Here is a 13036-nt window from a genome sequence, read left to right on the forward strand (position 1 = left end):
ACAGAGAATCCCAAGCAGGTTCCCTGCTGTCGTCACAGAGCCTGACAAGGGGCCAAAGTCACCAACTGTGGAATCGTGACCCGAGCTGAAACCAAGAGTCAGACACTCTATGGACTGAGCCACCCAGGCGCCCTGAAAAAAAGGGCCTTCTGAGGGGCCAGCCCTCCCAGCTGTGAATGGGTATCAGTGGTGAGAAGTTTTCAATGTATCATCTGTTCTTCTGTGACCCTGAAAAACTTAACTATTAATCTTCTCTGGAATATAAAGGTATCTTATTTATTTAGAGGGAGAAGAAATGAAATCGTGTTAAATATCCTAAAACTCCAAAGAAAAGGTGACGCGTGATTTCTTAAAAACAAATAGTTTAATTTCATTTTTATCTGGGAAAAAAATACAACTTTAAAATGAGGTGACAAGCACTCTGACATCATGTGTCATCATGTGTCATTTTTCACGGTACTACACTTACTCAAGACGGAAGATACAGAACCTTTATAAATTTCTGGAATCGAAGATTCCCACCTCAGATGAAAACAGACTGGTTATAAAATGTCATTTCACTAAATATTCCATTTTTGTTCTCGCATAGGGAATATCTTATAGAAACACTATAAAATAAGGCAGACTTTTGGGAATTCAGTGATAAAATTTTAGGAAAAAAGTGTTACGTCTTAATTTCTTGTACTTTGGGGAGTACCAAGCTCATCAGATGGCTAGAGCGGTTTCAGAACTCTGGTTTCTATACAGGAGTCTCTCCCCTCTCATGCTCTAGACTCAGACCCCCCTCCCCCCCCCCAAAAGACAGCTTTTCTCAATTAGCTTCAATCAGAAACGAGTTTAACATACACAAGTATTTCTGTAGTGCAGTAAAAATGTGTCATTTTATAGTCTCAATTTGCATTATGAAAATAAGTCTGTACACCCAAGTAATACATATTTAATGAATATGAATCATGTAATTTTGGTCATGGCATTTAAAGTTGGCTTTGGCTTTGAAGTATTTTAAAATTCATAGAAAATATTGAACTTCTAATAAAATAAATAAAACTTTTAATTGATATTAATCAACTTCAAAATTTCTTTAAGAATCAACTTCAAAATTTCTTTGTATTTTTCATTTGCTACTCAGTTTCAAAAGAGAAGTCACTTTCAGTAGTGTTCCAAAGTGAGTGATTGCACCTTCTATGATGTGAAAAAAGTTGCTAAAGCTCCGATTGCCGTTGGCTGTTCCTAAGTGCTGGACACGGTTGAGAGAAATTGTTTGCAACAAGAAATCCATCAATGTCGTCTGCAGGGTCACGCCAAGGTCGCTGTAAGGAAAGCCAGCGCCGACCCGTTCTCCTGTGACTTTCCGAAGAGGGCCCCTGCCGCCGGCCGGGTATGGACACTTGGTGGCGATGGCGTCAGCCGGTGGCTACGGGAGGCCAGCGATGTCCCCACGCGTGTTCACAGGCTCTGCAGCCTTGGGCCCTGTTCGCCCTAATACTGAAAGGACCGGGGATCTGGGTGCGTGCGGGAACCCCCGGCGCGCAGAGGGACGGAGCTTCGAACCGGCGGCGGGCCGCGCTATTCGGGGGGCGGCCGGAGGCTCCGCAGCTGCATCTCGTCCAGTCCTTTCCAGTATTTGAAGTTGTTGTCAAGATGCTGCATTAGCTCAGGCAGGTCGACAAAGGCTGGGGAGAAAGACAGGGATGTGACCCCCTCCCCGCCCCTGGTGACAAACGCGGGCTGAGCGGGGCGCGTTTAGAGGGGCAGGTGACAGCAGGTGTTTGCAAGCCCCCAGACAAGCGGCTGGAGGGGCTGCGGGTTCCCGAGGCCAAATCCCTATTCAATGCCTGGCAGCCCCTCCGAGACCACACGGGGACCGCCAGCTCTGGGAGGTGATGCAGGAGGGAGTGGATGTGCTAATGAGCATAAGGATCACTGAAGGGGCGGGGGATAGGAAGACAGTGAGTCCCCACCTGTGGCCGTGACCAGGACTGGCTCTACTGTCTCCCCCCAGCCTCCGGCTCCACTTCACTTGACCGTCCCCTCCCGCCTGTCCCACTGCCCTGTGGGCCGGTGGGGAACAATCGGCCGGAGAGGGCGAAGCTGCGGAGTCCGCCCACCGGACACCCGCACCCCTGCGGGAAGGGCAGTTAACCAGCGGGGCGCAGAGAGCGCCCCGGCCTCAGGGGCCCTCGGTGAGGCCTCATTTCTTCTCGTCGGTCCTCCTCGAAAGTCTAAGCCCGCAAACACGCTCTAGAACCAGATGCACTATCTGCTACTCAACATCCGGCTCCCCATTTCGTTACTGGGGGAAATGCGCTGTAAGAGGTCTTACCGTCCCAGGCATCAAACATGTCCGTGATGAAGTAGTCAATGAAAGAGATCTGGGATTTGGGGATGCTGCAGGTGTTTCTGTCAAAAACCGGCATCACCACGGGCAAGTCCTGCTGCTTCTCCTCATCCGTCTGTAAAGCAGAAAATGCCCGAATTTTGACGCTCTGCTGTGTGGGTCCACTTCGGAGCAGCCCTGCGGGGGGCCTCTCCAGGCAGCCCCCTGGAGCCCGCTGGGAGCAGCAGCCAGAACCCGGCCCGGCCACAGATAACAGGTGTCCCCAGAGCAAGGTGGCTCTGTGCCAGGAGGGCCCCAGGACCCCTTCCCAGCCCTCATTTCCAACACCTGGAGCCTCTTGCTGGAGCTCCTTCAGATCCCCATGTGGACACACAGCGGCCGTCCTCCCACACCAGGCCTGCAGTGGCGAGAAAGAAATCAACCCCCATCATAAAGAAGGGGCTGGTGGCTGCTTCTCACCTCAGGCCAATCATTTTATTTGAAAAGGTTATGAACACCCTTGAGATCCTTGAGGTTAAAAAAAACAAAACAAAAAAAAACCCCTCTGGGGAGAACAGTTTTTATGTATATCCTGGGGAAAAAGGCAAGTTTATCTTGAAAGATACAAGGAAGCTTTTTTTTTTTTAAGTCTCTTTTTTGCCAAAGTGTCCTGGAGGAGGGTGAGGGGATGTGTACAGTGAGGCAGGGGGGCTTCCTGGAGCCCAGTGGGGACTCAAAGGGTCGTAGGTCACTGCTGGAGCCAGTTAAGGGCAGACAGCCACGTGAGGGGCAGGAGGACTGGAGGGGACCCCCAGCAGGTCAGTGACGTGGGGACAGGCTTGGTGGGGAGCTCAGAATGAAATGTGCAGGGCCGGGTGACAGGGGGCGGTGGCTGAAGGAGCTGCGGCCCCAGACACCCCGGGAGGGGTGGAGCCATCCCTCGGTCTTATACAGGCTCCGCCTAACCCCACTGTATTCGGGAAGAAACTGCAGTTGAATGGCTTTAAATGTTCCAAGCCCTCATTCCCCCCCCCCCCCCGCCCCCTGCCCCCATGGAAACATCAACCATCACCACACTGGCTAAAATAACCTAACAGGAACTCTGGAAACCAGTCAAAGGTCTACAGCAACCAAGTGAAAGCCCAGTCAAGAAAAGCCACATTCAAAATGGTAGCAAATGCCATGGTGTTTTTGCTCACCCTTGCCCCACCCTGTCCCCTGCCCAGTTCCCAGCTGCTCTCCTTAAACTGGAGGGAGTAGAGCTGATCCTGTTTGCATGATTGTAACCTACCTGGCAGCTGCCCAAAGGCCCAGCCTCTGTTTCACCTAACTCAGCTCTCGTGCTAAAGCAATGGCCAGTGCGGGGCGGGGGGGGGGGCGGTGGGAAGCTGCATGGGGTGACAGACACACATGCCTGGGGCGAGAGATCATGGGCGGAGACCTTCAGGATACCACGTGAGGCACCAAGGAGAAGCTGGGAGAAGATTCTGGGCAACTGCGACGTTCCAAAGCAGCTGTATATACTGTGGAAGGGAGAGGGCCCCACACAGGCCCAGACAAGACCTGGTCAGAAACGACCTGAGGGGAACTTGAGCCCGCAGGTGGGGCTGATCCCAGGGCCGGGAGAGTGCCCGGCTAATCAGTAAAGGACTTTCCCGACAGGAAGCAAACTGCCAAGACTTGGAGAGGTGCCCCGGTCGCCAACAAATGTCCAATTTTCAACACAAGACCAAAGAAAAGGGAGAAAATCAGCCTATTCAAAAGAAGAAAAGAAGCTAGCAGAAGCTATCCCTGAAGAAGTACAGGCACTGGACTTACTGAACCAAGATTTTGAAACTCCCATCTTAAATATGCACAAAGAGCAATAGGAAAACATGGTCAAAGGGCTGCAGGAAATGAGGAAAATGATATATGAACAAAATAAGAATATCCACAAAGAGACAGAAATTACAAAAAAGACCCAAACAGAAATTCTGGAACTGGGAAAAAAAAGGTTTAAAAAACTCATTAGATTCAACAGCAGATGTGAGCCAGCAGAAGAAACAAATCTGAAGATGGGACATATGAAATTATTGAGACTGAGGAGGAGAAAGAAAAAAGATGTGAAGAAAAGTGACAAGAGCCTAAGGGACTTATGGGATATTAAATGGACCAACAATATACATTATCAGAGTCCAGGAGAGCAAGAAAGGAGCAGACATTATTGGAAAAACAACAGCCGTAAACTATCCCTTGAAAACATATATCTCCCAAATCGAGAAACTTAACAACTCCAAATAGGATAAATCCCAAAGGAACCATATTGTGACACACTGTAACCCAACTGTCAAAAGCCAAAACTGAAGAATTTTAAAAGCAGGAAGAGAAAAGTGACTCATTGTAGGAAATTCTCTGTAAGATGATGAACTGATCTCTCAGGAGCAACACTGGAGGCTGGAGGCCGTGGAATGTTCACATAACGAGCTAAAAGACAGAACCTGTCAACGGGGAATTCTGGAACTAGCAAAACAAAACTGCTCTTCAAAAATGAGGGAGATCCGCAGACACCCCCAGGTACCCAAGGTGCCAGTGCTCAGGAGCACTGATGTGGCTTATGGGAAATGCTACAGGGAATCTGTCAGGTTGATGGGAAAAGGAGCCAGAGGGTAACCCCAAGTCCTATGAAGATGTAAAAATATCTCCAGTAAAGGTAAACACATGTATCTCTTTTTGCGAAGCGTCTGTTAAAATATTTGGCCGTTTTAAATTAGGCGGCTGGTCTTTTTATTACGGAGCTATAGTTTCTGAATATAGTCGTTCGTCAGATAGGATTTGTGGGTATTTTCTCCCAGCAAGGCGTGCCTATTCATTTTCATAGCTGTGTTTAGATGAGCATAAGTCCTGAATTTTGATTCTCATTTCTCAACTTTTCTTTCTGTGGTGGTGGTTTTCTGTACGTAATAAATTTCTGTGCAATTCTAAACGACCTAGACTGTTCTCTTCTGTTTTTCTTTAAAAGCTTTATGGTTTAAGGTTTTGTATTTAGGTCCGTGATCCACTGTGAAATGGTATTTCTCTGGTATGAGGTAGAAGTTGTGGTTCATTTTTGTTGGAAGAGATATCTAAGTATTCCAACACCACCTGCTGAAAAAATTTTTCCTTTCCCCACTGTTTATATAGATGTGGTCTATTTCTGGGACCTCTATTCTGTTCCATCATGTATCTGATATCTTTATGCCAGTGCCACACTGGCTTACTTTAAGCTCTAAAGCCAAACGGTGTAAATTTTCCAATGTTTTCAAGTTTGCTTTGCTTATTCAAGGTCATTCACATTTCCGTATAAATTTTAGAATCCGTTTGTCAATTTCTGCAAACAACAAAACTTTCCCCAAACAACAAAACAACCCTGCTGGCATTTTTATTGGAACTGTATTGATGTATACACATCAATTTGGAGGAAGCTGTACCTTAACAACACTGAGCCTTCCAATCTGTAGACTTAGCATATCTCTACATTTTCGCAGGTGTTCTTTTTAAATTCTCAGTGATATTTTGTGGTTTTCAGTGTAAAGGACTGGAGTTCTTTTGTTAAATTTATTCCGAGATTTTTTATTACCATGTAAATGGGATTTGGCATTTAGTTTCATTGTCCCAGTGTTTTGGGCTACTCTATAAAATACAACTATATAACGAGCTTGTCTTATGACGTTGCTAAATCAAATCCTTATTAATGGTATTCATTGTTTGGTACACTCCTTAGAGCTCTCACTATAAAAAAAAATCATGTCATTTCTGCAAAGAGGAAAAAATTTCTTTCTATTCTTCGTACCTTTCTCCTCTTGCTTTACTGCACTGACTAGGGCAGCCGATACAGTGTTCAACAGAAGTGGTTCCCTTCCCTGGTTTCCAACCTTGAGAAGGTATTCGGTATTTCACCATTAAGTATAATGTCGGCTGTTAAGTGTTTGTAGCTGCCCTTTTTAAGGTTAAGTTCCCTTCTATTCCTGGTCTGCTAAGTCTCTTTTTGATGAATCAATGTTGAAGCTTGTCAAATGCTTCTTCTGCATCTATTAACATGTTTTTTCCCTCCTTTAATCAGCATGTGGTTATTGATTTTTCTGATACTAAGTCGACCTTGAATTCTTGGGGAAAAGCTCTAATTTATGATGAGATAGAATCCTTTTTATATACTGCTCAATTAAGTATCTCTGCATCTGCGTTCATGATATAGGATACAAGGGACTGTGGTTGTCTCCTGGTATTGTCCTTGTCGGGTACAATAATGTCAGGTAGCAGAATAATGGCTTCATAAAATGAGTTGCAAAGTATTCCCACATTCTCTATATTCTAATATAATTTGGTAAGACTGGCATTATTTCTTCCCTAAATGTTTGACACAATTCCTCAATGAGACCTTTTGTGCCTGGAATTTTCTTTGTGGGAAAATCTTTAATAGTAAATTTTTTTTTTAATTTTTAAAGGTTTATTCATTTTTCAGAGACAGAGAGAGACGAAGTGTGAGTGGGGAAGGGGCAGAGAGAGAGGGAGACACAGAACCCAAAGCAGGCTCCCGGCTCCCAGCTGGCAGCACACAGCCCGAGGCGGGGCTCGAACTCACAAACCGCAAGATCATGACCTGAGCTGAAGTTGGACACTTAACCGACTGAGCCACCCAGATACCCTGTAAATTTTGATAAAGAATTTAACACAGGCCTTCACAGGTTATTCCTCTATCTTGTCAGTCTGGGTAAACTATAGCTTAGAGGGAATTTTTCCATCTCATTTAAGTTGTCAAATTTGTTGGTATAAAGTTCACAATTAAAAAAATTATCCTTTTAATATCTGTAAGATTTATTATGACAATACCTCTTTCATTCCTGATATTGGCAATCTGTGTGTTCTCTTTTTCTCCTTGATTATTCTAGCTAGGTAGTGGCAAATTTTGTTAATTTTCTCAAAGAATCAATTTTGGCTCTGTTAATTTTTTCTGTTTTCTCCATTTCCTCATTTTTTGCTCTTACATTTATAACTTTCTTTTTTGTCTTTTTTAGGTTTTTTTTTTTAATGTTTTTGTTTTTGAGAGAGAGAGTGCGTGCGAGCCGGGGAGGGGCAGACGGAGAGGAAACACAGAATCCAAAGCAGACTCCAGGCTCTGAGCTGTCAGCACAAAGCCCGACATGGGGCTCAAACTTACAAAATGTGAGATCATGACCTGAGCCAAAGTCAGATGCTTAACCAACTGAGCCACCCAGGCGCCCCAGTCTTTTTTAAGTGAAATCCAAGTCATTAACTTTAGGGCCTTTTCTTTTCATTTCATGTTTTCTCATCATATGTGTACTCTTTAATCCCCAGCCCCTCTTTCCCCTTCTCTGGTAACCATCAGTTTGTTCTCTGTAGTTAAGAGTCTATTTCTTGGTCTTTGACCTTTGCTTGTTTTGTTCCTTAAAATCCACATATGAACGAGATCATAAGGTATCTTTCTCTGACTGATTTCACTTAGCATTATACCGTCTAGCTCTACCCATGTTGTCACAAATGGCAAGATTTCTTTTTTTATGTCTGAATATTCTTGTGTGTGTGTGTGTGTGTGTGACCTCATCTTTATCCTCACCAATCGATGGGACATGTGGGCTGCTTCTGTAATTTGGCTATTGTAAATAACGCTGCAATACACATAGGGTGCGTATGTCCCTCTAAATGAGTATTTTTTGTATTTTGTGGGTAGTTTTTTAAGGAAACTTTATTCTGTTTTCCACAGTGGCCACACCAGTTTGCATTCCTACCAACAGTGCAAGAGAATCCTTTTTTTCCCACACCCTCACCAAGACTTGTTGGTTCTTGTGTTTTTGATTCCAGCTGTTCGGACAGGTGTGAGGTGGTATCTCATTGTAGTTGTGATTTGCATTTCCCTGATGAGGAGTGATGTTGAGCCTCTTTTCATGGGTCAGCTGGCCGTCTGTATGTCTTGGGAGAAATGCCTGTTCATGTCTTCTGCCCATTTCTTAATTGCATTGTTCGATTTTTTGGTTATTGAGTTGTATCAGTTCTCTATATATTTTGGATACTAGCCCTTCATTGGATATATCATTTGCAGATATCTCCTCCCACTCAGTAGGGTGCCTTTCAGTTTTGTTGTTTCCTTTGCTGTACAGAAACTTTCAATGTTGCTACAGTCACAATAGTTTATTTTTACTTTATTTCCCTTGCCTTAGGAGGCATCTCTAGAAAAATGTGGCTATGATCAATGTCAGAGATTACTGCCTGTGCTCTCTTCAAGGATTTTTAGGATTTCAGGTCTCACATTTAAGTCTTTAATCCACTTTGAGGTTTTTTTTTGTGTATAGTGAAAGAAAGTGGTCCAGTTTCATTCTTTTACATGGGCTGTCCAGTTTTTCCAACACCATTTGTTGAACATTTTTTTCCCATTGGATATTCTTTTCTGCTTCAGAGATTAATAGACCACATAATTGTGGGTTTATTTCTGGGTTTTCTGTTTTGTTCCATTGATCTACGTGTCTATTTTTATGCCAGTGCCATACTGTTTTGATTACTACAGACTTGTAATATAACTTGAAATCCAAAATTGTGATGCCTCCAGCTTCGCTCTTCCTGTTCAAGATTTCTTTGGCGACTAGGAGAGTTTTGTGGCTCCATACAAATTTTAGGACTGTGTTCTAGTTCTGTGAAAAATGCTGTTGATATTTTGATAGGGATTGCACTAAATCTGTAGATTGCTTTGGGTAGTATCGGCATGTAACAAACATTTGTCCTTCCAACCCATAAGCATGGAGTGTCTTTCCATTTCTTTGTGTTGTCTTCAATATGTTCCACAAGTGTTTTATTGTTTTTGGAGTACAGGTCTTTTGCCTCTTTGGTTAAGTTTATTCCTAGATATTTTATTGTTTTTGGTGCAGCTGTAAATGGGATTTTCTTAAGGCCTTTCTATAATAATAAATTAAGATTGTAACTATCCCTTTAATCATTGTTTTAGTTTCATCCTATAATTTTGATCGATTTTCATTATCATTTCTTTTTAATGTTTATTTTTGAGAGAGAGAGAGAGAGAGAGAGAGAGAGAGAGAGAGAGAATGAGAATGTGAGTGGGGGAGGGGCAGAGAGAGAAAGAGGGAGACACAGAATCCGAAGCAGGCTCCAGGATCTGAGCTGTCAGCACAGACCCCAAGGTGGGGCTCAAACCCACGAACCTCGAGATCATGACCTGAGCCGAAGTCGGATGCTTAACCGACTGAGCCACCAAGGCACCCCAATTATCATTTAATTGTAAATATTTTCAAATTTCCCTTGTTATCTGATGCATGGACTATTCAGAAGTGTGTTGTACAATTTCCAAATATTTGGCATTTACCTAGATATGTTACTGATTTCTGATTTAATTCCTATGTGGCCAGGGAATATATTCTGTATGATTTCAATTCTTTTAAATGTACTGAATTATTTCTGTGGCCCCAATGTATGATGTATGGCAGTGAACATACCATGCATACTTAATGCATATTCTGCCCACTTAGGGTGTAGGGTTTTATGAATATTTAACTAAGGTAAGGTGATTGATAGTGTGTGAATTATCTGCTTTTACTGGTATTTTAATCTGGATGTGCTATCAATTGCTGAAAGAGGGTGTTAAAATCTCCAACTATGATTATAGAGTTGTCTGCTTCTCTGTCAGTTCTGCTTCATTTATTTGAAGTTCTGTTATTATGCACACTTACGATTATCATGCTTTCCTATAGAGCTGACCCTTTAACCGATATGAAGTGTCCAGTTTATCTCTGGTAATATTTTCATCCTGATGTCTATTTTGTCTGAGATTAACACAGCCATTCCAGTCTTTTTATATTTAAAATGTGCATGATATATCTTTTTCCATTCATTTCTGTCTTTGCATGTATCCTTTATATTTTAAGTGTGTCTTCGGTAGACTACATGTAGTCAGTTGGCTTTAAAGAAAAACCCATTTTGATGAACTCTTTGTGTTTAGTCTACAAACTTTTAATATAAGTACTGATGTGATTAGCATTAGGGCTACCATTTTACCTCCCCCCCATTCCTGTTTCTCTTTTCCTGCCACTTTTGTATGTTTTAATATATTTTAGAGTTCCATTATATCTATTAACTACTAAGCAACACAGATTGCTCTACAGATTACCATATATATCCTTCACTTTTTAGTCTACTCGGCCAAAAGATATTTTTAAGTTTTTTCGAGAAAGAGGGTATGCGAATGGGGAAAGGGGGGCAGAGAGAGAGAGAGACAGAGAGAGAGAGAGAGAATATCTTAAGCAGACTCCACGTTTAGTGCAGAGCCCAACACAGGGCTCGATCCCACGACTCTGGGATCATGCCCTGAGCCGAAATCAAGATCAGATGTTCAACCGACTGAGCCCCCCAGGCGGCCCCGAGCTATCCTTGTAACTAGCAGTCATGTAGGATTTAGAAACCTTGAATCCGTGCACTTTTACTTTTCCCATCCTTTATGTTACAGCTGTCACATGTACTCTACAATGCAATGTTTTCACTTTTGCTGGAAATAGTCCTGTGTATTGAGAGACATTAAGAGAAGAAAAAAAAAAACTTCTATTTGCCATTTTAAAAAGTGTTTCTTTTTTTTAATTGAGGTATAATTGACATACAACATGATTCCAAGCTGGTATATACTACAAAATGCTCACCACAATAAGTCAACATCCCCCACCACACATAGTTACAGAATTTCTTTTTCTTGTGACGAGAACTTTTAGGAGCTACTCTCTTCTACACAATACAGTATTAACTACAGATGCCATACTGTACATTGAATCCCCAGGACTTATTTTATAACTGGAAGTTTGTACATTTTGACTCTTTTCATCCATTTCCAGTTTAGGCATCTAGGCATCCTGTTGTCTGTATCTATGAGCTCTTTGTCTTTTTTTTTTTTAAAGATTCTAATAAGTGAGATCATACAGTACTTATCTTTCTGTCTGATTGATTTTCACTTAGCATAATGTCTTTAGGGTCTGTCCACGTTGTTGCAAATGGCAAGATTTTATTCTTTTTTAAGGCTGAATAATATTCCAGTGTGTGTGTGTGTGTGTGTGTGTGTGTGTGTACACACACCACTTCTTCTTTATCCATTCATCTATCAACGGACACTTGGGTTGCTTCTGTATTTTAGCTATTGTAAATAATGGTGCAGTGAGCATGGGGTGCATGTATCTTTACAAGTTAGTATTTTCCTGTTCTTTGGGTAAATACCAAGTAGTGCAATTCTTGGATCATAGGGTAATTCTATTTATATAATTTTTTGAAGAATATCCATACTGTTTTCCACAGTAGCTGCCCTAGTTTGCATTCCCACCCACAGCGCAAGATGGTTCTTCTTTCTCCACATCCTTGTCAACACTGCTTGTGTTCTTGATTTTAGCCATTCTGACAGGTGTGAAGTGATATCTCATTGTAGTTGTGATTTGCATTTCCCTGATGATGAGTGATTGTTGAGCCTCTTTTCATGTGTCTCTTGGCCATCTGGATGTCTTCTTTGTGGAGAAATGTCTGTTCGTGTCATCTTCTCATTTTTAAATTGCATTATTTGATTTTTGGGTATTGAGTTGTATCAGTTCTTTATATATTTTAGTTACTAAGCCTTTATCAGATGTCATTTGCAAATATCTCCTCCCATTTAGTAGGTTGCCTTTTAGTTTTGTTGATTGTTTTCTTTGCTCTGCAAAGAAATTTTGATGTAGTCCCAATAGTTTATTTTTGCTTTTGTTTCATAGGAGACATAACAAGAAAAATGTAATGGCTGATATCAGACTGCTGGCTGTGCTCTATGATTTCTATGGTTTCAAGTCTCACAAGTCTCTGTGTATAGTGAAAGAAAGTGGTCCAGTTTCATTCTTTTGCCTCCTTTGTCATAGATTAACTGATCATGCAATCGTGGGTTTATTTCTGGGTTCTCTATTGTGTTCCATTGATCTGTATGTTACTTTGGTCCTAGTACCCTACCGTTTTAATCATCACAGCTTTGTAGTATATCTTGATGTCCGGGACTGTGATACCTCCAGTTTTGTTCTTTTTCAAGATTGCTTTGGCTATCCAGGGTCTTTTGTAGTTCCATACACATTTTAGGCATATTTGTTCTCGTTATGTGATAATGCAATCCTTAGCAAAATACCAAAAGCATTTAAGTCTGTAGATTGTTTTGGGTAGTGTGGACAGTTTAACAATATTTTTCCAATCCATGAGCATGGAGTATCTTTCTGTTTTTGTCATCTTCAACTTCTTTTATCAGTGTTCTACACTTTCCAGAATACAGGTTTGTCACTTCCCTGGTTTATTCCTAGGGATTTAATTCTTTTAGATGCAATTACGAATGGGATTGTTTTCTCATTTTCTCTTTCTGCTACCTCATTTAGTGTATAGAACTGCAATGGCTTTCTGTATATTGATTTTGTATCCCGTAACCTTACTGAATTCATTTACCAGTTCTAGTAGTTTTTTTGGTGGTCTTAAGGGTTTTCTATAAAAAGTATGTCATCTGCAAACAGTGAAAGTTTTACTTCTCTCTGACTAATATGGATGCATTTTCTTTCTTTTTGTTGTCTGCTGCAGCTACGACTTCCAGTACTGTATTGAATAAAAGTGGTGCAAGGGGACATCCTTGTCTTGGTTCCTGATCCTAGGGGAAAAGTTCTCAGTTTTTCATCATGGAGTATGAAGTTAGCTGGGGTTTTTTAATAT

General features: G+C 42.0%; 1 protein-coding gene across 2 annotated transcripts in view; it reads right to left on the bottom strand.

Moving 5' to 3' along the window:
* Positions 1 to 345: 345 nt before the first annotated feature.
* Positions 346 to 13036, bottom strand: part of PDE8A (phosphodiesterase 8A) — a 154602-nt gene continuing 141911 nt past the window's right edge. For both annotated transcript variants that reach the window (XM_043554670.1, XM_043554669.1), the window contains 2 exons: positions 2324 to 2453; positions 346 to 1673 (listed from right to left, as the gene is read on the bottom strand). In XM_043554670.1, coding sequence (XP_043410605.1) covers positions 1567 to 1673; positions 2324 to 2453 — 237 coding nt within the window. In that variant the 3' untranslated portion in view covers positions 346 to 1566. The remainder of the gene's footprint in view (positions 1674 to 2323; positions 2454 to 13036) is intronic.

This window comes from Prionailurus bengalensis, chromosome B3 (genome assembly GCF_016509475.1).
Source record: "Prionailurus bengalensis isolate Pbe53 chromosome B3, Fcat_Pben_1.1_paternal_pri, whole genome shotgun sequence".
Lineage (NCBI taxonomy): Eukaryota > Metazoa > Chordata > Mammalia > Carnivora > Felidae > Prionailurus > Prionailurus bengalensis.